We start from the raw sequence: 27,570 nt of genomic DNA, 5'->3' as shown, positions 1-27,570 counted from the left end.
CCTCCCATGATGCCTGCGCTGCCCGCAACCCAGTTCTTTGCACTCCTCAGGACAATGCCCGCCTTGTTCATAAACACCATGAAGGTGCAGGTGTCGATGATGTAGCAGAGGACTAAGACAAGCTAGGTTGGTCTAAAAGCTTGTTAATGAACTATAACAGCACATGATTAATCTTACACATGTAAAACACAACAATGCCTTACCTCTAGTGACCCAGATGTTGTGGGCATTAGACAGACATAAGAAATTTAAATATCTGTGTATAAAAGTGAGTATCACTGTGCCCTAAGGCTAAGATGAATCTTCAGCCCTCAGTGATGAAAAGTAGAAAAGCGAACACTCTGATGATTGTGTGTCTTAAAAGAAGCGATGAGTGTATTAAACTAGATGGATTTTAGACCTTAAGGATACCAATGTATGTAGCAGTATATGTAATCTCACTGCTGCATAGATGGAAGTGGATGGAAGCAAATATAAGAAAAGAGTACAGAACGATTCTCGTAGTTCTCAGTAGGCCACATAATAGGTGGTGCTGCATTTTTGAGACAGTGCAACTCATCTAGCTGTATCATAAAGTTGCTCTGGTCATAAATAATATTTGGAGAATTTTTCCTATGTGCCTTAAGTGTCTAGATTTCATATGTGTTCAGTAAACTGTGGTATTTCATATATTTTATATGCTGATTTAATACTGGATTGTGATGTCTGAGATGATACTTTTTGTAGTCCTTCACACAAAGTAATCACGTATTTTGTCTTCAAATTTGCATGTAGTGTTTGATTATTTTCATTTTGTGATTATGTTGTATGTGCATTTATGTGTTTGATGAAAAATGAAGCATTACCTGTTATGTTTCAAATATATGTAAATGATATGACAGAGGATCTAAATTGTTATATAAACCTGTTTTCTGGTGATGCAAAAATAATGAAAATAATAAGGTATGAAAATGACTGCAAGGAGTTAAAAAAAGAATATTGACAAGATACATGCATGGAGCCAAAGATGGAAACTAGAATTTAAAGCCAGAAAATGATACATGTTGGAAATAGGAAAAAGTAAAAAGAGACCTTCGTGGAAGTACAAAATGTGAGGAAAAATAATAATGATAAGTAATGAAGAAAAGATCTGGGAGTAATGATTCAGGACACATTACCACCTAAAAGGCACATAAACTGAATATTCAGCTCTATATATACATACAAACATTAGGATGGCATTTAACTATTTAGATAAAGAAATGATGGAGAAAATTATAACAAGCATGATACAACCTAAATTGGAATAAACAGCAGTAGTTTGGGCTCCACATAGAAAAAAGATATACGGAAACTGGAAAGAATACAGAGGACAGTGGCAAAGATGGTACCAGAATTGAAAGATTTAAGCTATGAAGAAAGATTTGAAGAGATGGGATTACCAACACTGCAAGAGAGAAGAGAAAGAGGAGACTTTATAACAATGTACAATTTAGTAAACAATATAAAAAGAATAGACAGAAATTATTTGGTACCACAAATGGAGGAGGGAGAGAGCCAGATGAGGGGGCATGGGAAGAAAATAAAGAAGAGTGATGTTCAAACGACATCAAGAAATACAGCTTCCTGTATAGAACTATTGAAATCTGGAATGATTTGAAGGAAGAAGTGGTTGCAGCAAACAGTGTACACATGTTTAAAGAGAAACTGGATAAATATGGTTAAGGAGACAGGACAAAAAGAGCTTTGGCTTGTGCCCTGTACAATATAACTAGGTAAATACAACTAGGTAAATATACACATTACATATACTCATTTTGAGTAAGATCCCTGAGCTTCCATTCTCACAAGGGCTTTTTACTTCTACTGGACTATAAAGTTCATGACTTTCCTCATTTAACATCCCATACCTATTTGCCCTAAAAAGGGCTACAACATGAAAGAAAACAAGCAAAAAAATATCTCATTCTGGCTGAAGATTTGAATTATAAGCTCTTGGTTGTAAAGCAAGCATGCTTGACTCTATGCCACTATGCTACTACTTCATACTGTTAAGGAGACTACAACAAATACGAAATATGTTCCACATACTTGAGGAGAAAAGTAGTCCATGCATGACAACTGATGTCATAGAATTCATCATCTTTGAGTTTCAGAGCTGTCTTGAGGGAGGCAAGTACCTTGCGGGACACAGGAGATATGTATTTTTTCCCCATCAGTGCCAGCAAGTCATTCAGAGACCACAGACCTGACCGTTTTTCTCTGACAAAGGGGAAACCATGATAAAGGATTAGAGTTTAAAATAAAAAAAGGTGTAATATAAAATATCTGATCAATAAGAAAACTCTGCGTGACAATATTCAAATAAAGGTGCAATGGGTTAATGAACAGACTGAAAAGGGACTCACTTGAACATAGTGGAAGAGGATACCAACTTGCTGTCCAAGAATCCCAGGATGCCTAACAGGCGTGGTGCAAGGTATTCACAGATTTCTTCCTGACAGGTAGCATCAGACAACTCACTGATGCTCTTCTTTCTGAAGTTTTTGGAGGAAGCATGGCCAGAGGAAATGGAGGCAGTGGAGGTAAATGAGGTATCAATTGTTCTCATATGGTGAAATTCACACAACACAGCACTTTTGTGGTCATGCAACCCCAGCACAAGCTCATTCACCTGATTCTGGAAGGAGAAGAGCATTATGTTCATACATATAAGGATAATATGTTGGTCATATTACTAATTACTTTCCCTATATTAAAAGCAAAGCAAAGACATTTAAGATGTTGTTATAGGGACCATCTCCTAAAAAGAGAGAAAAAATGCTCCATCTTTTGGCCTTGTGACAGTTTTACCACAAAATTTCCTAAAAATAAAGAAAATATGGCAGTTTACCTTCCCCCTTCCCCACTGTATGATGTGTCATGCTTTTCAGTGCCATGTGCATACACACTAGAATGAATATATCACCACTGAATCCCTCAAGCAGACAGTAATCAAGAAGAAAGATGTATATGTACTTCCATGCTCTGTCCTCATCTTACCTTGTCCTCTCTTTTTCCTTTTACCTGTTTTCTTACTTACTGCTACCATGGCAAAGCCATCAAGAAAGAAGTGTGTAAACAGACAAAACATGGAAAGAGCATAGAGGGCCAAGATAAGGGAAAAAAAACAGGGGATGAGCATGAAGCATCCTATTGTGCCGCTGCCTCCTCTACCTTTCATTTCACTGCCACCCACATTCATGCTGCAAGCCCACTAACTGACCTGATAAATCACTAGAAGTCAGGCATAACATTCACCAAATTCACCATTTCCACACACATCTACCTCACAAGTGCTTTCTGCAGCATCAGCAGAAGCTTCACTACTATCACCTATTTCTTGTCATATGAAATGCTATAGAGAGATAGGAGAGAAGGAAACAGTGTGAGTTGTTCACAAAAAGAAAAAAAGCCAAGAATTTAGACTTCAATGAGGAGTATGAACCAGGAGAACATTAGTGGACCTGGCTCCAAACAGGAAGGTGGTGCCTCCTGATAACCTCATCTTTGAACAAATATTCCCTTACAAAATGAGTGACCAAGTACTAGCTACACTCTAAAATGTCATGTAAATACCTCACATTACTCAAAAATTATTCCATGAATGATGTAGATCTGTAAGACTGATGTTGGCTTGTATAAAAAAAAAAAAAAAAAAGGAATGGAAGGAAAAATAGTCTGTCTTCTGTGCAATATAAATCCACAATCATTTCTCTTATTCTGATTAAACTTTCTGCATCTGAAAGAGGGATAAATAAATGCTTTTTGTGTCACAGATTGATTTTATCAAGGCCACATAAAAAAAAAAATAATAATAAAAAAAAAGCTAAACTGAAGGAGAAATCTTCAAATTAGGCCAAAACAAACTCTTAGGAATAGTATAAAGTTAATTTCATATCTTTCATCAACATTGCATTGCTGACAAATGTAGGAAAATAGAAAAAAATTCCAGCTAATTAAAAAGAAAACAATAAGAAACCTAGCAGGTATCATCTCTTCATTAGGTCACATAACCTATTAAAATTTGATATGAATCAGTAAGAAACAGTTAACTTTGACTTTTCAGCAGATAGTCCTCTAAATATTTATGGTGTAGGGGGACTAGTTGTTTTTTATAGAGATGCATGTTTGTGGGTGTGAGGGTAGAGTGAAAGTTAGGAGTTTCATTGTAGGAACAGGAGTCAGACAGAGATGTGTGATATCCCTGTGGTGGTTTAATGTTTTTTATGAATAACTATAATAGAGATTATAGCCAAAGTACAAAATAGTGGAGCAAAGTTGAAACAGAATGGAATGGAACAGGATTTTTTTTTTTATGTAAGAGGGACACTGGCCAAGAGTAACAAAAATCCACAAAAAAAAAAAAAAAAAAAGGCCCACTGAGAAGCCAGTCCCTGAATAGGGTCCAAATTGGTACTCAAAAATACAAAGATAAGTGTCTTGGAACCTCCCTTTTGAAGGAGTTCAAGCCACACAGAAGTGGAAATACAGAAGTAGCCAGGTAGTTCCTGAGTTTTCCAGAGAAAGAGATGAATGACTAAATACTGGTTACCTTTTGCATTAAAGAGGTGGATAGAATAGGGGTGAGAGAAAGAAGAAAGTCTTGTGCAGCGAGGCTGCAGGAGGAGGAGAGACATGCAGATAGCAAAATCAGAAGAGCAGTTGGCATGAAAATAGCAGAAGATAGCAAGAGATGCAACATTGCAGCAATGAGAAAGAGACTGAAGACAGTCAATTATAGGAGATAGGTTGACAAAAAGCTTTTGATTCCACCTTGTCTAGAAAAGTAGTATGAGTGGAAACCTCCTTCCCCTACCTGCCTTGTGAAGTATATTTCATATATGGACAGATAAGGCTCCTGTGCAGTTAGCAGCTGGAAGGGTGAGAAAAACTGGAAGAGATGTCTCAGAATGCCTAACTTCATAAAAGCTGTTTTAGCTAGAGATGAGATGTGAAGTTTCCAGTTTAGATAAAAAAAAAATAAAAGACCAAGGATGTTCACTGTAGAAGAGGGGGACAGTTGAGTGTCACTGAAGAAGAGGGAATAGTTGTCTGGAAGGTTGTTTCAAGTTGTTAGGTAGAGGAACTGAGTTTCTGAGTCAACTAAAATGGAATTAAATGAGTTGTTAAGCAGAACTGCACAGGATGCGTTATGTGAGACAAAAAGGAAAAATGAATGGGGAAATCCTGATATTGATGATAAATATAATTTATGGATGAAAAATAGAAGTGACAAGGGAGGAGGTAGAGTGATCATTCTGACTAAAAAAATGTGTCAAAGTGGAGAAGGTAATAAAAAGTGAAGACAATTCAGAAATTCTACAAGTGATGACTAGAAGAGGAAATGGAAGGATAATGAATTATGTAGGAGTGTATGTGCCACCTATGACCAATGCCTGGCAAAAAGAAGAGCATGAAGAGATGTTGGTAGATATGTTAAAAGGTCTTGAAAAGATAGTGATGGAAAGTAGAGATATAGTTATTGTTGGCAATTTTAATTGTAATGAGATAAATTGGAAGACACTGACAACTACTGGAAGTGAGAGCTCATGGACAGTGGAAAACTTGATGACTCAATGGGTTGTGATACCAGATTTAGTGGAAGAGATAAACCAAGACTTGATTTAGTGTTTACCAAGGACATGGAAATTATTGATACTATACACTATGATAGCCCTCTACGTAAAAGTGATCATGCGTTGATGAAATTCAATTTGAAAAATAAAAATGTAATCATTGATGAAAATTGTAAGGTAAGAAGATTTAAATACAGTAAAGCTGACTTTGAAAAATTAAGAAAGTACTATGTTCCCATGGACTAGTAGGCTATGAAGATGCAGAAGATGTTCAGGAAAAATGGGATGAATTTATAGGCATGTATAATTCTGCTGTGGAGAAATTTGTACCTAATGATGGCGGAGATTATGAACAAAAGTTTCAGAATGGTATTTACTGTGGAAGGGTAGTCTGATGCTGGAAGGAATAATTCGGTGAGAAATATACTAAGTACAGTCCCAGTCAGTTATGAAGAAATACTTAAGATGATGGAAGAACTTGAAGTAAATAAAGCAACTGTTCCTGATGGAGTATCAAATTGGATATTGAAGGAATGTAGAGAACAACAGGCTGATACAATTCACAGTCTAGTGGTGACATCACTATCAAAGGGAAGAGTACCAAAAGACAGGAAGAGAGCAAATATTACACCAATATACAAAGGAGGAAATAAGGAAAACCCACTTAATTACAGACCAGTGTCCTTGACTAGTGCTGTAGGAAAATTATGTGAAAGTTCAATAAAGGAAGGATGGATGGAACACTTGGAAAGAGATAAAGTTTTAGTAAATTGTCAATTTGGATTTAGGGTGGGAAGATCATGCTCCTTTTATCCAAGGGTAGTCAATATTGTGCAGGAGAGAGATGGTTGGGTGGATGGTGTCTACTTAGACTTGAAGAAAGCATTTGACAAAGTAACACACCAGAGATTGCTATGGAAGATAAAAAATTATGGAAAAATTGGAGGAAGACTGCTGGAGTGGATGGAGGATTATCTGAATTATAGAGAGATGAGAACTGTAATACAAGACCAAAATTCAACTTGGCTGAAAGTAACTGGTGGTATCCCACTGGGGTCAGTGTTGGGACTAATATGTTTGTAGTATATGTGAACAACATAAATGAAGAGATAGATAGTTATATGAACTTATTTGTGGATGATGCTAAGCTGATGAGAAGGATAGAAAATGTAAATGACTGTATGGTACTGCAAGATGATTTAAATAAGATAAATAGATGGAGTAAATCTTGGCAAATGGAATTAAATTTACATAAATGTAAAGTAATGGAGTTTGGTAAGAGTAAGAAAAAAAACACTATCATTATGAGATGGAAGGTGTGAAGTTAAAGAAGTCAAAAGAGGAAGTGGATTTCAGAGTAACAGTTATTGAAAATTTGACTCTGGACAGACACATTGATAAAATTACTGGCGAGATGGTGAATTTGTTAAAAAGAGTAAGAATGGCATTCTCATATTTGGATAATGGAATGATAAAAATAAAGTAGTTGATTTCCATGATAAGACCTAGATTGGAGTATGCAGCAGTGGTGTGGTCTCCTCATACAAAGAGGAATATTATAAAATTAGAAAGAGTACAAAGAGCAGTCACTAAGATGGTTCTGGAGTTGAGTAAATTGATCTATGAAGAGAGATTAAGAATGTTGGAAATTCTTAACCTTGAAAATAGGAGAGAGAGAGAGAGAGAGAGAGAGAGAGAGAGAGAGAGAGAGAGAGAGAGAGAGAGAGAGAGAGAGAGAGAGAGAGAGAGAGAGAGAGAGAGAGAGAGAGAGAGAGAGAGAGAGAGAGAGAGAGAGAGAGAGAGAGAGATTTAATAAACATCTATAGAATGATAAATGGTATGGAAAATGTGGACAAAGAATGTTTTATAAATTTAGACACAGTGTGCAAGGGGACACAGTAAGAAGTTGAAGAAAGTTAAAAATAGAAGAAACATCAAGAAGTATAGTTTTCCTCACAGAAGTATGAACAAGTGGAATGAACTCAGTGAAGACGTAAATACCGAAACTGATCATGCTTTTAAGACCAAACTAGATAGATATAAGAGACGGGATGCTATGAGATACTCCCTTTCTGTGTACCACAACTAGGTAAACACACACACACACACACACACACACACACACACACACGTCGTCATTGAGTAAACAAGCAGCAATCCAAGCTCCAGCAGAGAAAGATTTTGTTTGACCACGGCCACCACTAGGAGCCTAGAATGTGTTCCCAGGTAGGAGCTGTGCTCAAGCAGAGTTGTCCTGTCTCCAGAAATTTAAAAAATAAGGGAAAATTTAAGTAATAACAGATGTAATAAAATGAGTAAAAGCTCCAGCAAGGTAGACGCCATAGGTGGGAGCGGAGTGTTGCCAACGGGGTTACCATTCCCAGGATTTGAGGAAGATAATGAACTACATGATAAAATGCAAGGAAGGAAAGTGGTTTTGATGAAAGAGATGATCAGTGACCTCATTGAAAGAGTGAAAAAATTTGAAAAAAAACAACATGACCTGGAAGAGGAAAACAAAGAATTGAAAACACTATGCGCTGATCTAAAAACAAAATTGAAAACAATATTGTTGAAAAAAAAGGAAAAGGAAGTGATAGGGATGAAAAGTGAACATCAAATCTGGAGGAAGGAAAAAATAGGAAAAAAAGTTAACTTTACAGAAATCATAGAAGTGCAAAAGAAGGAAAAGACAGATTTAAGTAAGGAAATTGTGAAAGTGATCAAACAGAAGGAATCGATGGTAAGGGACACAGTGGACAAAAAGAAATGTATTGTTATATATGGATTAAAAGAGGAAACAGAGCCAGTAAGATACAAGAGGGAAAGAGAACAAAAAAAGGTAGTAGAGGATGTTGTAAGAAATATACAGAGAGAAGGTGAGGACTGGATAAGTGAAATTGAGGAAATACATAGACTGGGGAAGTATATAGAAGGAGGAGAGCGACCACTGAAAGTAAAATTTAGGGCACAAACAACAGCCATGGAAGTGATATCGAATGCGTGGAAACTGGACAAGACAGAGCAATACAGGAAAGTTTGGATAAAGAGGGACATGAATGAGGAGGAGAGACTCAAGGTAAGCGATCTAATAAAAGAAGCAAAGGCAAAAAATGAGAACAGAACAGAGGAAGAGAAAAAAAAGTTCTATTGGAAGGTAAAAGACGAGAGGCTCAGGAAGTGGTATCTGACAAAAAAAAAAGAATAGAAAATGTAAATAATGTATGGAAAAATAAAAAGTGGACAGTGGCATATACAAATATAAATGGTTTAATATCAACATTGTGAGAATTGAATAATTATATTAAAGATAAAGCAGCCTGACATCATGGGTATTACTGAAGTTAAACTAAATGAGACAACAGAAAATATAAGAATTGGTAATAGTAATTATAAAGTGTGGATAAAACACACAAATAATAAGAAGAGGGGAAGAATCATGTTATTTACAAAGAAGAGTATAACAGTGGAAGATGTCGAAATGGGAGAAGGAAAGGCAGAAGTAATTAGAATTAAAACAAAAAGGAAGGTAGTAGGAAGAAGAGAATTTGCAGTGGCTTATGTGCCCCCAAAGACAAATACATGGACACAAGAGGATTATAAATTATTGTTAAGAGATACTAGTAACTGTTTGGAGAGAATACTGGCAGAGAGTAACAATATAACACTTATGGGTGACTTTAATTGCAAGGAGGTATGCTGGGAAGAGTGGACCATGGATGGAGAAGAGTCATGGGGATATATGCTTCTAAATTTAATAATGACAAATACTATGACCCAGTAGGTTGGAGAAAATCCAAGATTTGGGGGTGAAGAGGCATCAAGGCTAGACTTGGCGTTTACAAAGGAAATGGACATCATCGACAGAATAAATTATCAGTGCCCACTAGGTAAAAGTGACCATCTGTTAATTGAATTCAGTATAGGCAGTGGTCCAATAGAAAATAGGAATTAAATTTACGAGATTGGGAGATATAATTACAGGAAAGCAGATTTTATCAGGTTGAGGGAATATTTTGCAGTGGCTAAATGGAAACAACTGTTCACGGTAAGCAGTACGCAGGAAAAGTGGGACATATGGAAATTTATGATGAAGGTGTCAGTAGATATGTACCGAAGATCAAAACAAAGGGAGTGAAAAGGAAAAAAGACTGGTTTAATACGAGATGTATAACAGCAAAAAAAGAAAGAAGCAGCAAGGAATAGATGGAGAAAAAAGGAGGAAGTGAGAAATGGGATGATTTCAAGAAGGCAAGAAATGAATATATCAGAATCCTGAGAAATGAAGAAAGGAATTATGAGAAAGATATAGTTAACAAATGCAAAGATGAGCCAAAGTTATTCTTCAGATATGTGAATGGGAAGATGAAAAACGAGCAAACAATAGATAAATTAACGAAAGATGACACTACATACGAAGATACGTGGTTACAATCGGAATTAATGAACAAGTGCTTCCAGTCAGTATTTACCAAAGGAAGCAAATTTGAAGGAGAAAGAGCATGGCACAGAGACAATGTGATGAGAAAGATACAGGTGGACATAGTGAAATTAAGAAGATTATGAAAGATTTGGATGTAAGGCTCAAGGACCAGATGGAGTGTCCAACTGGATACTTAAGGAATGGTGTGAACATCTGGCAGAAAGTATACACAATACCATAGTATGTTCTTTTAACCCTTTCCTTCCGGCGCTTAAATTATTTTCCCGTTTTGTATGACGGCTAAAAATGGTAAACCTAGAAATTGTCAGAAAATTGTTTGAATACTAATAATTATTTTCTTTTTGTTATTCTGAATACAATGATGTACTTTGTAGCTCAATGTGACCTCTGAAAGTTCAGTTTATGCCTTATAAAGGATTCCTCCTCCTCCCGCTGTGTGATCCGTCATCCAGAAACAGCCCGGAGAGCGATGACACCGCGCGCGCACACATACACACACACACTCTTTCTCTCTCTCTCTCTCTCTCTCTCTCTCTCTCATCTTGGAGGGGAAATTGTACACTTCCAATGAGAGAGAGAGAGAGAGAGAGAGAGAGAGAGAGAGAGAGAGAGAGAGAGAGAGAGAGAGAGAGAGAGAGAGAGAGAGAGAGAGTTCATCCCTTTTCATATCAAGTTTCAGGCAAATAACATTATCTCTCTCTCTCTCTCTCTCTCTCTCTCTCTCTCTCTCTCTCTCTGACAAGTTACCTTCTACCATTTTATTATAAAATCGAAGATAATGAAAAAATTAACATGAAAGAATGATAGGTATCATCTCTCTGTTCTGACAAAACAGGTGGATCCTGTAAATCATTTTCCGAGTCCTCATTAATGTCTTCGCTTTCTTCAGCTTCTTCTTCTAAATATTCACTGTCACTGTCTTCAAACTCAGAAGCACTGCTAAATACATATGTTCTGTCCTGCTCCATGGTGAGTTATGATCTGAGATCCTTTGCTCTTATCAGGATGTCTCTTCGCACTTATCATGGTGCTTTCCACCTGGCGAGTGCTTTCCACCCGGCGGGTCGCTGGGGTTGCCAAGTGTCGCCCGGAGAAAGGGAAAATAGCTTAGTTACCGCTAAATTTCCAGAGCTAGTGACAGCACTACATGTGGAAACATGCCAGACACTTCCACTCACACCATCTGACTCGAGAAACCGCGCTTGGAGCTCAAAATTGAGGCGCGAAAATTCTTGATTACGGGTATGATGGCCATCGCTACGGACGCATTTTTGCAATCGTACATATATGATTGCCGGAAGGAAAGGGCTAAGGAAGGAAAAATTCCTCTAGACTGGAAGAGAGCCAATATTACGCCCATTTTTAAAGGAGGTAATAAAGAAGATCCACTGAATTACAGACCAGTGTCCCTAACAAGTGTGGTGGCAAAAACAGTGGAAAGAATACTTAAAAACAGATGGATGGAATATTTAGAAGAAACACTTACACTGACTGACAGAAAATTTGGTTTCAGAAGTGGAAGATCTTGTGTCATGAATTTAGTGAGCTTTTATAGTAGAGCAATTGATATAATTAGAGAGAGAGAGGGTTGGGCAGACTGTGTTTATTTAGACCTAAAAAAAGCATTTGATAAGGTACCACACCAGAGACTGCTATGGAAAATTCAAAATATGGGGGGTTTGCAAGGAAACACACTGAATTGGATTACAGACTTCTTGAGGGATAGAGAAATGAGAAAAGTAATGAAGGGAGAAAAATCAGAATGGTGTAGAGTTACAAGTGGAGTACCACAGGGAACAGTCTTAGCCACCGTAATGTTTGTGGTGTATGTCAACGATATGGTGGATGAGGTTGACAGTTATATAAGTCTGTTTGCAGACGAAGCAAAGTTATTGAAAAGAGTGGAAAACAATATGGATTGTGAAATATTACAGAAAGATATAAATAAGATATATAAATGGAGTAAGAAATGGGAAATGGAATTCAATGCAAAGTAATGCAAGGTGATGGAATTAGGAAAAAGCAAAAGAAGATTGACAAGTTCTTACACCATGGGAGATGTGGAAATTAAGAAAACCAAAGAAGAAAAAGACTTGGGAATTACAATCAGTGATAACTTATCACCAGAAAAATATGTGAACAAAATAGTTGGGAAAACCTATGAGTTACTAAGAAAGATGAAAGGGGCATTTGCTTACATGGATGAAAAGATGATGAAAAAGTTGATGGAATATGTGATTCGACCAAAACTGGAATATGCCACAATTGTTTGGTCACCCCATAATAAAAAGGAAATAAGGAAAATAGAAAGGATCCAAAGAGCTGCAACCAAATTGGTACCAAGTTTGAGAGATTTAACCTATGAAGAAAGATTAAGGAGATTGAAGCTTCCATCATTACAAGAGAGAAGAGAAAAAGGAGACCTGATTGTTATATACAGAGCTTTATTAAAGGGTGAGGATCAAGTTGACAAAGAAGACTTATTTGTGTGGGACTCAAGAGATACAAGAGGACATGAAGTGAAATTGAAGAAAACAGCAAGTAGAAGAGATGTCAAGAAATACAGTTTCCCTAATAGAAGCATAAAAATATGGAACAACTTAGATGAAACAGTGGTACAAGCAAAAAATATTAATGAATTTAAAGTTAAGCTGGATGCTTATAAATATGAAGACAGGACAGCATGAGCATAGCTCTTTTCCTGTAAAACACAACTAGGTAAAAACTAGGTAAATACGCAAATATGCTAGTTCTTACAAAGCTGTTTTTCACAACCTATACTGTGTTATCTAAAGTAAGAAGCATAATGATAGTAAAGTGTGTGTGTAGTGTGTGTGTGTGTGTGTGTGTGTGTGTGTGTGTGTGTGTGTGTGTGTGTGTGTGTGTGTGTGTGTGTGTGTGTGTGTGCATTCACCTAGTTGAATTTATTTAGTTATAATTCCAAGCTACACTCGTGTGGTCCCCTCTCCATATCTACACTTGTCCAGCTTTTCCTTAAAGTTGTGCACACTCATTGCCAATACCACCCCCTCACTTAGCTTGTTCCAAATTTCAATATTTCTCTGTGGAAATTATATTTCTTATGTTACTTAACTATCTTCCTTTGCTTAGTTTTTTGCTGCATCCTCATGTGAATCTGGTATTTCCTTCTTCTCTTTTCAATAGTATTTCATTATCAATTTCTTCCATTCTATTCCACAATTCATATATCAGTATTAAATCTCCCCTTTCTCTTCTTTGTTCTAATGTTGGCAGATTAATTTCCTTTAACCTGTCTTCACATGTTAATTCTTCCAGTTCTGGAATCATCTTCATTGCCATCCTTTGTATCCTTTCTAGTTTTTTGACATGTCTCTTCTTGTGGGGGGACCACATTGATTCACCATATTCCAGTTTTGCTCTAATCATACTGGTAATTTTACTTCTGCAAAATCACCTATCCGCTGAGCGGACATTTCCCATGAGAGAGAGAGTGCGTCACGCGCTGCCGGCAGTTGTTTGCTGATCGCCGCGTCGGGCAGACACGGTCATTCTGGGTCATACGGACTCCCAAGTTTTTGCTGTTTTCTTTCAGATAAGGCCACGATACTTGTTACGCAGGTACAGTGCCTTCAACTTCGTTACCCGTTTTTGGGGCGAGTTGTATTATTGGTATATCGGTCTCCACTGACGATGGAACTGTGTGGGAAGCTTACGGCTTTGTTCTCCTTATCGCAGTGCGGCAGCCATGTTGGACTCTGGTGAAGCGTCCTCTGCCTCTCAATCCCCTTCTCCTCTCCCTGGGTCTACTGTTCGCCCTCAAGATGACGACGACAGGCACAGGGATCATTCATCTTGTCGCTTGAGTGGGAGGCATGGTTGCGTGAGATTACGTAACAGTGCTGACGCACGTGGTTCCCGCGGCACTTCTCCTGCTCCTCCCCCTTGGTCAGTTGTGTTGGACGCCTTGGCTGATTTGAGGGGTGAAGTGGAGGCCTTGAAGGCAGACAGACGGCAACTACCACCCCCTACTGGGTCGGCACAGGTGACTGTGGAGGACAGTACTCTGGGGGGCTGGGGTTTGTCGCCTCCTTGTTCTGCCACTTTTTCTGGTTTCTTGGCCAGGATGAGTGAGGATGAGGCAGTGTTGATGCCTGCCGCCCCTGCTGACAGCACCTTAATTCAGGGCACTAAGGCCTTTGGTCCTTCTGACACGGTGGTTGCTGACATTGACAATAGAGTGGCAGAGATGGTAAACTTTCTCTTTGATAATAGTATGAGAGAGGAGGACTACAAGGCCATGTGTGAGGACGATGTTGTCAAGAGGCCTAATAACTGCCATGCTCTTGCGCCAGTGGAATGCAACCCACAGGTGTTGGAGGCCCTGAAGCTGGATGCCAGGAAGACAGACTTCCGCTTGAAGGAGGTAAATAAGGACATCCTGCGGGCTTCAACCATTATCACCAAATCCTTAGTGGCACTGGATGATTTGGCTGAACAGGAAGGTAACCCCAAGTTGGCACATGAGGTGAGCATGCTAAATGGTGCATTGGCATTGCTAGGCAATGCCAATCACAGGAACAATTTGGCCAGGCGTTTTGTCATGAAACGCGAGATAAACTATAAATATGCTCATCTTTGTTCAGATAAGGTGCCAATTACTCGCTTTCTGTTCGGTGACGATGTGTCCCAGTCTGCCAGACAAATTGAGGAAGCGGAGAAACTGCGGAGTAAGTTCTCGCAGAAAAAGCCTGCCTTTACTAGCAAGTTCACAGGTAAACGCCCTGGTGGATATTGGAACAAGCCTGCTAGTAGGGGATATTACGCCAGGTTCCAACCCTACGGGCAACAGGGGTATGGCTCCAGGGCTGCCCCACAACTGCCTTCCACTCGTCAGGATGTGGAGCCAAAAAACTCCAAGGGCCGGGGCGGCCGCAGCAGGCAGCCCCAGTAAACTTACAGGCAAGTGCATGTTTTGAAGCTGGCAGACTACACTCTTTCCTGCATGAGTGGCGTAAAATTACCAGTGACCCTGTCATTTTGGATATTGTTCAGCATTGCCACCTTGATATTGATGTCGATAGTGTTCATCCTTTATTTTTTAATGATTTGGAATACAGGTTCAACACTGTGCAACAGGGGATAATTTCTGGAGAGATCAAAAAACTTTTACAGCTTAAAGTCATTAAAGTCACACACAAACAAACTCAGCAGGTTATCTCTCCTATTTTTTTGCGAGAAAAGAAAAACGAGGAATTTCGCCTGGTTCTTAACTTGGAGAGGTTAAACAAATACATACCATATAAACATTTTAAAATGGAAAATTTTGAACAGGCCATCAGGCTCATCAACCAGGGTGATTTTTTGGCTTCTGTCGATCTCAGGCATGCTTATTATTCTGTTAGGGTTGCAGATGAGCAACAACGATTTTTATGTTTTACATGGCAAGGTGTTATCTATCAATTCACCTGCCTCCCTAATGGCATTTCTGAGGGACCTCGGCTTTTCACCAAACTGATGAAGCCAGTATTTGCTACTCTACGGCAGGAAAGATACACTATCACCAGCTTTATAGATGACACATTAATTTGCAGTAACTCTTACTCAGGATGTCTTCAGGCGATTCAGGCCACCATTTCTCTGTTGCAGAGGTTAGGCTTTTGTATCAATATGGAGAAGTCTGTTCTCACCCCCACACAATGTATTGAATACCTAGGCAATGTTATTAACACCAAGTTCATGACTGCCTCTTTACCTGAGCGTAGACTAATCAAAATTCGCCAAGGATGTGCAGAACTTTTGTGTAAAGATGTTGCCCCCATTCGAGAGGTGGCCAGGGTGATCGGCCTCATGGTGGCTGCGATCCCAGCAGTGGAGTTAGGTAAACTTCACTACAGGAAGTTGGAGGGGGGAAAAATTGCCGCTTTGAAACAGGAGTATGGTAATTTTGACAGGCCTTTGAATATTACTGCAGACATGAAACTAGACCTTTCCTGGTGGTTAGACAATGTGGACAGACACCACAGACACATTTTTAGGCCAGGTACTGACATCGATTTATTTACTGATGCCTCCAGCCTTGGTTGGGGGAGTCATTTGGGGTGTCAGATTACAAGTGGTACTTGGTCCCTGGATGAAAAGGAGCTTCACATTAACATCCTGGAGATGAAAGCCATTCTATTCTCTTTGCAAGCATTTGAACATGAGCTGGAAGGTAGACATGTTAGAGTTTTTTGTGATAATACCACTGCCATAAACTATGTCAATGAAATGGGAGGCACAAAGTCCAAGTCCTGTAATGATGTTGCTACCCAGATTTGGGATTGGTGTCTGGAACATGACTCATGGGTTACATGCTCGCACATACCGGGGAAGGACAACACCTTGGCTGATGTAGCCTCTCGCAAGATTAATGACAGACATGAGTGGAAACTTGACTCACACATTTTTACTACCTTGTGTAATGTTTTTGGGACACCGTCCATTGATTTATTTGCCTCAAGGCTTAACAAACAGGTTAATACATTCTGTTCGTGGTTGCCAGATCCGGAGGCTAAATATTTTGATGCTTTTTCCTTGGACTGGTCAAACTTTGATTTGCCTTACATTTTCCCCCCATTCTCATTACTTGCTAGGTGCCTTCAGAAGTTACGTGCGGAGCAAGCACGAGGCTGGATGGTGGTTCCTCTGTGGCCGTCCCAGTTTTGGATGGGCATGCTGCTCCAGTTGCTAATAGACTTCCCACGTTTGATAACGAACAGGAGGAATGTTCTAACACACCCGTCCACAACAGATCCACACCCCATCATGTCCCACGCGAGGCTCATGGCATGCCTTCTGTCAGGGAAAACTTGCAGAAACGAGGAGTTTCGCCGGCTGCTGCGGACATCATACTTGCCTCCTGGAAACCAGGTACTGAGAGGCAATACCGCCCACATGTCCAGAGGTGGTCGTTGTTTTGTGGTAGACGGAATGTCGATCCCACTTCTCCAACTGTAGGTCACATTGTAAATTTTTTGACGGAAACCTTTGACAGGGGTGTGGGTTATGAGTGTGTGAACACTGCAAGGGGTGCCCTGTCTTCTCTCGGCATTGTGGTGGACGGATGCAGGGCAGGAAATCACCCTTTGGTCATCCGATTCATGAGAGGGGTTTTCAATCTTAGAACTCCTCAGCCCAGGTACACTGACACTTGGGACGTCCAACCTGTCTTAGAGAAACTAAGGTCCATGTTCCCCTTACATGCATTAACCCTTAAAGAATTAACGCTAAAATTGGTTATGATGATGGCCTTAACTCAAGCTGCCAGAATTCAAACTTTACAACTACTGTTAATCAGAGACATGCTCATTAATGAACACTCCATTTCAGTACAGTTGGGGGGCACTCTTAAACAATCCAGACCAAATTTTAACATCAACAGGGTCACATTCCATCGTTACCCTAAGGATCCACGATTATGTGTCTGTAGCACTCTCCTGAGGTACATTGAGGTGACTAAAGAGCTTAGACAGGATGAGATGCACACTGATGCCAGGCTCCTCATTAGCTTCATAAAACCCCACAAATCAGTTTCCAAAGACACTATTGCCCGTTGGGTCAGGACCATTCTCCGCATGTCCGGCATAGACATCTCAAAGTTTTCCGCTGGTAGTGTGCGGCCAGCAGCAGCTTCAAAAGCTGGAGTGGCGGCTGTCCCTGTCGCATGCATTATGGCTAAGGCGGGCTGGTCTAGGGAATCTACCTTTGCAAAATATTATAATAAGAACATTGTGGCTGCTTCTGACCTCTTTCAGGATGCAGTGCTAAAATAAGACATGATTTGGGTTTGTTGCTGCACTCCAGTGTTGCAGTACACGGATATTTTAAGTATTTAGTATCTAGTACCTTAGGTTTACCTTATGATGTGAACTGTTACCATATTTCAACATTGTTTGTAGATTGGATTAAGTTGGATGCAATGTACCTTATTTTATACACCAATTGTATGATTGTCTCATGTACAAGATCCTTCCATGGAATAATAGTTATAGTACTGTTTCTTGTGGGGCATTTCCTTTTCCTCTTTACTATTGCATCCTCCCTTGTCATCCACATGGCTTCAAAGCCTCATGGGGAATGTCCGCCCAGCGGATAGGTGATTTTGCCGAAGTAAAATTAACAAAGTACACGAGACTTACCGTAGGTCAGTTGAAGTGTACTTCTAATTTTTCGAGGCAAATCACCTCTGCTGGTGCGGAGATTTCACATGCCCTCCTCTCCCTCCCTACCTTAAGCTCTACAGGTTACTTAATTTCCTAATTGGTTCATCATGTGGATGTCGAGTCCTTGCTTTAAAGTCTGCCGGCAGCGCGTGACGCACTCTCTCTCTCATGTGAAATCTCCGCACCAGCAGAGGTGATTTGCCTCGAAAAATTAGAAGTACACTTCAACTGACCTACGGTAAGTCTCGTGTACTTTGTTAATTATCTTTCTCATCAAGTCTTTATCCATATAATGGAATGCTGTTCCAGTATTTCTCACCATTCTCTATGCATCTCTGAATATCTTTTCTACATGCTTCTCTGACTGTTGACCATCCTGTATTGTCACCTCCAGATCTTTCTCTTCTTGTACATTTATTATTTCTTAATTTCCCATTTTATATGTCCTTTTTTTTCTTTTTTTCACTTTTTCACATTTTCATTACATGACATTTTTTTACATTAAATTTCATTTCCTATTTCTTATTAAAGTCCCAAATTTTATTTAAATCCTCTTGTAAAATTTTGTAGTCTTTGTCATTTCTTATATGTATTTGTAATTTTGAACTGTCTGCAAACAAACTCATGGAACTCTTTACTCCTTCAGGCATATCAGGAAAAGTATTGGTGCCAGCACTGATTCTTGTGTTACTCTACTGTCTACTTTTCTCCATTTCGATTTTACATCTTTTACTATCATTCTCATTTCTCCTCCCTTTAAGTAGCTTTCCATTCAGTTTATTATTTTTCCATTAAATCCTCCTACATTTTCTAGCTTCCATAGTAGCCTGTTGTGGGAAACTCTGTCAAAATTTTTTTCTACACCTGAATACACACAGCCTACCCATCCATCTCTCTCCTGTGTTACGAACGTATTAGTCACTCGAATAAAAGCTCATCAGATTTATTACACAGGATCACTTTTGTTTAAAGACATACTGTTTTTCTGATATTATATAAAGTTTTCCTAGAAATTTTGTCCACTGTTTCTCTATCACTTTTTCACAGATCTTACATACTATGCTCATCATTGATACTGGTTTAGTGGTTCTTCTTTCTTTCCACTTTTATAAATTGGCATTATGTCTGCTCTCTTCCATTCCTTAGGCACTATTCCAACTGATAATGATGACTTTATTATGTCATATAATGGTTCAGTTAACTGTTTCCTTCACTCTTTTAAAATGAAACCTGATACTCCATCCATCTTGTCCTGTTGCTTTTCTTTTCCAGTTCCTTCATCATTTTATAAACTTCTTTGATTAGTATAATTTCCCACATTTGTTTTTTTGTCTTCTCATCTTGTGGTTCTTTAAATTCTGAATCTTCTATGAAAACTTGTTGAAACTTTTCGTTTAGCAATTCACTCATGTCTTTTGGGTCTTCATATGTTTCATTTACATCTTTCAACCTTTTTAGTTTTTCTTTTAGTTTAATTTTTCCATTTATGAATCTGTAGAACAGTTTTGGTTTTTCCTTGCACTTTTCAATTATATTTTTTTCATGTCCTTTCTCTTCCTCTCTCCTTATTTTTACATATTCATTTTGTGCTATCTTAAAGTCTTCTTTACCTTTTTGGTTTCAATTTCTTTTAATTTTTATTCATGCTTCGCCTCTTTTTTTCTTTTTTCCTGCACATCTTGCGTTAAACCACACCCGTTTTCCTTTTTCTTTAGGTTTGTATAGTGGGACATATTTATTCACTCCTGTCTCAAATAGTTCCATAAAAATGTCATAATCTTGCATATCATTTGCTCTTTTCAGCTTTTCCCAGTCCATTTCTTCATAGAATCTCTTAAGATCATCTTTATTAACTTTACCATAGTTTCTCCTGGTTTCTTTGTATGGTTCTTCCTCTTCACTGACATCATTATCAGTCTCTATTTCTATCATTACATGGTCACTTTTTTCCAAGAGAAACACAAATCTTAATTCTTTAGTTAGGTCAATTCCTTTCATTAACATCAGGTGAATTCTTGTTGGTTTGTCATCTCCCCTATATCTTGTATTTTCTATCACCCATTGCAACATTCTGCTTTTCAGTCAGCTTCAGAAATCTTTCCCCCATGCAGTCTCATTTCTTCCTGCCTCTAACATTTCCCAATTTATTTCTTTGCAATTGAAGTTACCAACCAATAGTACTCTTTTACTTTTGATTAATTTATTCAAACACTGGATAATATCTTCTATTATTTTCTTATAGTCTTCCTTGCTCCAAGAATTTGTTTGGGATGTTACATAGGTTATTATTGCTACCAATATTTCTCCATTATTATCCTCCAAGTTAACACTAACTATTTCTGCTTTTCTTTCCCCATATTCACTATCTTTATCTTCAACTCATTTCTTGTCATTATCATTACACCTCCTTCTCCTTTACTAATCCTGTCTCTTCTCATATCGTAGTTATTGTTAATGACAATCTGATTTTCTTCTCTTAGTTCTGTTTCTGTTAAACACACCACCTTCGGATTCTTGTCTTTTAAATAGTTTTGTAATTCAAGTGTTCTTTGCAACAGTCTGTCTATGTTGGTATACATCACATTCAGTCCTTCATTTGTTTTTCTTACTGTATATATCTTTGCAATCTTCAACTTCTCTTAGTTCAGATGCTCTTTCTAGTATCTCTTCTGTTGCTTGCTGTGTTTTTATTTTTATTTTTATGGGTCTTGTTTTGCTTTCCAAATAAGGCCCAGTCAAACAACCTCTTTCAGATATTCTTAAAATTTAGTGTCATCTTCATCATTTAGTTTCTTCAACAAATCCTTCACAGTTTTTTGTTTCTTCTTTATCTCTTCAGTTTGTATGTTATATTTTTTTCCTTTATTCCATAAAATATAACACTTTTCTTCTTATCTGTTGCACGTCTTATCAGATCTTCATTGCTTTTTTAGTGCTTTCACCACTTTCTTTTCTATATTTTCATTTTTCTCTGAATTGCTTTTCAATTATTTCCTTAAAGTCAACATTTGCTTTATAATTTTCAACTTTCCAGCCTTTCATTTCATCCATGACTCCTTCTCTCACCCTCTTCTAACCCTTCACTAGTTCTCCTTTCAAATCTTTATTTTCTTTCATCACTTTCTCAATGTTGTTTTGTTATTCGTCATTTTTCTTAATAATGTGCTGCTTTCCACTCTCATTTCTTCCAGTTTAGTTTTCAGTTTGAATATTTCACCATCTTTGTCCTGATTTTTTTTTACCACTTGCAACATTACTTCCATCCCCTTTTTCTGCTATTCTGCATCACTTTCCATTTCCCATTAGTATTTACCTAGTTGTATTTACCTAGTTGTAAAATGCAGGACAAAAGCCACACTAGGCTTGTGCCATCCTGTCTCCATATTGAATTTTATCTAGATTTTCTTTAAATTTATGAATTGTTTTTGCACACAGTCTCATCCTTAAGTTCATTCTACACTGTTATACTTCTGTGGGGGGAAGCTGTTTCTTGATGTCTCTTCTGCATACACTCCTTTTCAATTTCCTTCCATGTCCTCTTGTGTCTCTCGTATCTGGTATCATGAGGTCTTCTCTGTCCAACTTTTCCATTCCTTCCAATATTCTATATATTGCTATCAAATCACCTCTTTCCCTCCTTTTTTCTAGTGTAGTCAGGCCCAATCTCTTCAACCTTTCCTCATAACCATACTCTCTTAAGCTTGCAGGGATATTAGTTGCAGCTCTCTGGATTCTTTCTAACTTTCTTGTATCCTTTTTCAAACTTGGCAACCACACTAATGCTGCATACTCCAATCTCAGACATATCATCGTTGTTATCAGTTTTTTTTATCACATCTTCATCAATATAGGAGAATGCTTTCTTGATGTTTCTCAGCAGATTACATGTTTCTCCTATAATTTTGTTTATGTGCTTCCCAAATGACAACTTATCAGTAATAATTACTCCTAGGTCTTTTTCTTCTAATCTTATAGAGATTTCCTCATTCCCTAAGTAATATTTGCCAACTGGTTTTCTCACACTTTTTCCAAACCTCATCACACTACATTTTTTAGCATTAAACTCCATGTTCCACCTCAATGACCATTTATTAATCTTAATTAAGTCCTGATTTAAAGCACTGCAGTCCTCTTCATTTGTTACTTTCCTTATAATCTTAGCGTCATCAGCGAAAATGTTCATGTAACTTTCTACACCTTCTGTCATATCATTTACATAAACTGTGAACATAATAGGTGCTCAATGACCATTTATTAATCTTAATTAAGTCCTGATTTAAAGCACTGCAGTCCTCTTCATTTGTTACTTTCCTTATAATCTTAGCGTCATCAGCGAAAATGTTCATGTAACTTTCTACACCTTCTGTCATATCATTTACATAAACTGTGAACATAATAGGTGTAAGTACTGAACCTTAGAACATAAGAACATAAGAAATAAGGAAAGCTGCAAGAAGTGACCAGGCTTACACATGGCAGTCCCTGTATGAAATATACTTACCTATTTCCATCTATTATCCCCATCCATAAAAATGTCTAATCTTCTCTTAAAGCTCTCTAATGCCCTAACACTAACAACATGATTACTGAGTCTGTTCCACTCATCTACCACTCTATTTAAGAATCAATTTTTTCCTATCTCCTTCCTAAACCTAAATTTTTCAAGCTTGAACCCATTATTTCTTGTTCTACCCTGGATGCTGATCCTAAGAATTTTGCTTACATCCCCCTTGTTATAAGCCTTATACCGCTTAAAGACTTCTATCAAGTCTCCTCTTAACCTACATCTCTCTAAAGAATATAAATTTAACAACTTCAATTTCACCTTGTAAGGAATACATCTTATCCCCTTTTAGTCATTCTCCTCTGTACTGATTCAAATTAACCTATATCTTTCCTGTAATGTGGGGACCAGAACTGCACAGTGTAGTCTAGATGAGGTCTGACCAGTGCCAAGTATAACTTTAATATTACTTCCGGCCTTCTATTTTTAACACCTAAAAATGAATCCTTGTACCCTATTTGCCTGTTTCTGGCTTCTATGCATTGTTTTCCTAGATGGAGTTCAGAGCTAACTATAACTCCTAAATCTTTCTCATACCCTGTACCTACCAGAGTTTGGTTGTTTAATGTGTACCTACTGTGTGGCTTTCCTCTACCTACGCTAAGTACTTTGCATTTATTGATATTAAATTGCATTTGCCATCTGTCCGTCCATTCATTCATGCTATCTAAAACTGCCTGCAAGGTGATGGCATCCGATTCTGACCTAATTAATCTACCTATCTTTGTGTCATCCGCAAATTTACTAACATCACTACTAATTCCACTATCCAAGTCACTGATATATATTAGTAATAACAATGGCCCTAATACTGATCCTGTGGCACCCCACTAATTACATGACCCCACTCGGATTTCGAGCTGTTTATTACAACTCTCTGTCGCCTGTTGCTGAGCCACGACCCTATCCAGCCTAACACCTTCCCATCTATCCCGTGTACCCTAACTTTTCTCAGGAGCTTTTGATGGGGTACCTTGTCAAATGCTTTACCTTGCGGGACTCCACTTAATACCATTCTCTAGTTCAATCTGCTGCCTTTAATTACTGTCCTCATTTCTCTGTTTGTCAAAAAGTCAGTCATCCACTTCAGTCAGTGATCCACCAAGTCCTCCAGTTTTTTCCAATTTCCATATTAGTCTTCTGTGGGGAACTTTATCAAATGCTTTTCTTAGATCTAAGTATATGCAGTCAGTCCATCCATCTCTCTTTTGCACTACATCTATTACTCTTGAGTAGAAACTTATCAAATTCGCAACACAGATCTTCCTTTTCTGAGACCAAACTGTTTCTCTGTTATCACCTTGGTGTCTTCTAAGTATTTTATCCATCTGCTCTTGATGATCTTTTCACAAATCTTCACCACTACACTTGTGAGCAATACAGGTCTATAATTTAATGGATCTTCTTTACTTCCGGTCTTGTGAATTGCGGTAATATCCTCCTGTTTCCAATCTATGGGTATCCTACCTTTTACCAGGGTGGTGCTAATTATATTGTGCAGCACTGAGACTAATTGTGAGCTACACTCTTTTAAAATCCAACTCGACACATTGCTTTCCTTACATCCAGGTCTTCCAACATATTCTTTACTTTTTCTACTGATATTTTAATCTCCTTTAGGGTTGGTCCCTTTTTCTAACACTGTCCTCTCACCTCTGAAATCATTTTCCCTAGTAAACACAGAGTGGAAGTATCAGTTAAACACTTTAGCCACCTCTTTTAGGTCTTCCACTGTCTCTTCTCCAGCTTTTACCATGCTTATTTCATTTTTACTCTTTAATTTTCCACTGATGAATTCATGAAATAATTTGGATGGTCTTTACATTTCTCCACAACATTCTTTTCAAAATTTTTCTGCTCATCTCTGCGAGTTTTGACACATTCGTTCCTCTTCCTTATATAATTGTTCCACTAGTCCAGTCTCTTATTTTTCTTCCACTTGTTCCATGCTTTTTCTCTCTCCAATCTAGCTATTGCACATCTGTTGTACCAATCGTTTTTGAAAAGGTTTTCTGTTGATCTTTTGGGTACCCATTTCTCTACTCCTTTATTATAAATGTCCAGGAAAGCTGCCCACTTTTCCTCTATGTCCTCCTTTTGAATAACTATGTTCCAATTCACTTCACTGAAATACTTCCTAAGTTGTCCAAAGTTAGTCTTGTTCTAGTTTAGCCATTCTCTTCTGTGATCCTCTTTTTTTATACTGAGGTTATTATCCATAACTGGGAACTGAATCAGCACATGATCACTTTAAAAGGTCTTCTACTATTTCTTGTTCTTTGGTGAAAATTAGATCGAGCTTTGAAGGTGCTTCATTTCCCCTAAATCTTGTGTCATCTGTAACCCATTGTGTCAGGAAATCTTCAATAGCCAGGTCTAGTAGCTTGTTCCCCCATGATGACTCACTGCCTTCTGTGGACCAATTCTCCCAAGATACGTCTTTACTTCCCCTATCATTTTCCTCAAGCAGCTCTGCCAAACATGTCCTTGTGTCCTCAAGCATTTTCTTATATTCATCCTCTCTCCAAGAGTTGGAATAGGGGGGAACATAAGTCACCACAAAATTATGGTATCTTCCCATATTCTGTCTTAAGCTTATTTTCAATACTTCTGCCTCCTCCATCCCCCATATGTGACAGATTCCACTAATAAATCCTTCCTGACTAGAAGCTCCTCCCCATTTATTCTTTCCATTTCTCTTCCACAGGTTGTATTTTCCTTCACCAATATTTAACATACCCCCTTCACATGCCAATTTAGTTTCAGTGATTCCCATGATGTCCAGTTTCTCCTCTTCTAGTTCCAACACTGCCAACATTAGTCCATTTATGTTAGTGTATGCTACTTTTAGTCTTCCCCTTCTGCATTTACTTCCCTCCTGTATCACTTTCTCAACCTCATGTCCATGACCCTCCAAAGGTGTTCATTTATAGTATATCTCTCTTCTCTGGTTCTATCTTTTTTTATCCACACTTGTTTGTATTCTTCCACCTTGGTCAGTATCCAGGATTTACTCAGTGTTTCTTCAGCTGCCACTTGTGACCTAAACCTTATTTTCATAAGACACTGTCCACCCTCAACATATCTACCCAATCTCTTGATTTCTTTGATCTCTCCAGTCAGCTCTTTTTCATCTTGTAATGTCTCCACTAATTTTTCCACACACCTCTTTTCCTTCTTTTTTCTTTCAGTCCTCTGAGGTGTACACTCTTCCTTCAGGCCGAATACCACAAGTTTTTTTCTTATCCACAGTGTCTCTCACCAAGTTTTCTTTCTGTTTTATAACTTGAACAACTTTTTCTGTTAGCTTTGTGCCTTGGTTTGTTCCTCCACAATTTTCCTAAAATTGATCTTTTCTTCCTCTTGTTCTTTCTTCCAATTTTCCTGTTTTATGTTTAGCTCTTCCACTTTGCCTTCATATTCCATTGATTTCTTTTCATATAACATTTGTTTTTTATGTATACACCTTTCCACACCCTCTTCTTGGTGATCAAAGTTTCAACTGTCTTCTCCATCTTGTCAAATCTATCCTTCATTTCCTTCATTTCAGTTTCCAATGTGATAATTCTCCTTCTCATCTATGCTTCCCTGACCCTTTGGTCCTCTTCCCCAAATCCCAAGAAGTCTCTCTGTCTTCCCTTTGGGATGGTCCCCATTGGTGTAAACAACATAGTGGGGACCAAAGTAGCCCCCTCTTCACCGCTCATTATAACAATTTAACTGCTACTTTTGGAGATGGGACAGCAACGAGTAAAACCAGCGTGAACTCTCACCTCTTTATTTCCACTAGGGTAGCTCTCAGCAATATAGATGGCTGGATTTTTAGAAGTGCCTGTTTGCCTTGACTTCTCTGTCTGCCATGACAGTGTGTGTATGTGTATGCGTGTGTGTGTGTGTGTTTGTGTATGAATGTGTGTGTAAATGTCTGGATATATGTGAATTCATATATGTAAGTCAGTGTGCCTTATAATTTCATATTCTCATATATACCATACTTCACTGTGTATAATTTGATCTTGAGTATAGGCCAACCCCTGATTTCTGGCAAGGAAATTAGTAATTTATAGTATATCATGTATATAGATTAATCACCTATATGAAGGGCGGCAACATCTAAATCTAACATCTGCCAATAAAAAAAAAAAAAAAAGTTAATCTTGGAGTGTGTGCTGATAACAGAATGGCAAGTTATAGTACTAAATCAACACATTTAATGAGTATATGAGCAGAGAGAGAGAGAGAGAGAGAGAGAGAGAGAGAGAGAGAGAGAGAGAGAGAGAGAGAGAGAGAGAGAGAGAGAGAGAGAGAGAGAGAGAGAGAGAGAGAGAGAGAGAGAGAGAGAGAGAGAGAGAGAGAGAGAGAGAGAGAGACCTGCTCTTCCTTCCTTGAGCAGTCAGATGATTAAGGTGTGAAATACTTGTCCTCACATGCAGACACCACACACACATACACATGCATACGTCTTCTGTATCACTCATGTTTCAATTTATAATAGTAATAATAATTATACTACTACCACCACGACTACTAAAGCCAAAATTGGCACTAGGCAGATGTGCAGCAAATTTGAACTTGTGGTAAACTGACAAACAATTTGGACTAGCAGGGATTCTTGTTTGTATTTCCAGATGTTTATCAGTCAGATGTTCATAAGTCAGGGAGCATCTGTAATTCTCAACTAAAGCAAGAAAACTTATTTAACATTTGAGATTTACCAAGCGGAATTCAGTACACTTTGAGTTAGTCACTTGCAAGCCTTCATGGGATGATGTCATTTCTTAC

The 27,570-nt window shown here is 38.2% G+C and overlaps 1 protein-coding gene across 4 annotated transcripts in view; it reads right to left on the bottom strand.

Moving 5' to 3' along the window:
* Positions 1-27,570, bottom strand: part of LOC135102203 (serine/threonine-protein kinase atr-like) — a 479,415-nt gene that overhangs the window by 249,640 nt on the left and 202,205 nt on the right. For all 4 annotated transcript variants that reach the window (XR_010269589.1, XM_064007031.1, XM_064007033.1 and 1 more), the window contains 2 exons: positions 2,388-2,659; positions 2,071-2,241 (listed from right to left, as the gene is read on the bottom strand). Coding sequence is in view for 3 of the 4 variants with exons in the window: in XM_064007031.1 (XP_063863101.1) it covers positions 2,071-2,241; positions 2,388-2,659 (443 nt within the window). In the remaining variant the exon portion in view is untranslated. The remainder of the gene's footprint in view (positions 1-2,070; positions 2,242-2,387; positions 2,660-27,570) is intronic.

The sequence above is a fragment of the Scylla paramamosain genome, chromosome 7 (assembly GCF_035594125.1).
Source record: "Scylla paramamosain isolate STU-SP2022 chromosome 7, ASM3559412v1, whole genome shotgun sequence".
Classification (NCBI taxonomy): domain Eukaryota; kingdom Metazoa; phylum Arthropoda; class Malacostraca; order Decapoda; family Portunidae; genus Scylla; species Scylla paramamosain.
Note: the sequence above shows the minus strand (reverse complement) of the source record. Positions and strands in the feature narration are given on the sequence as shown.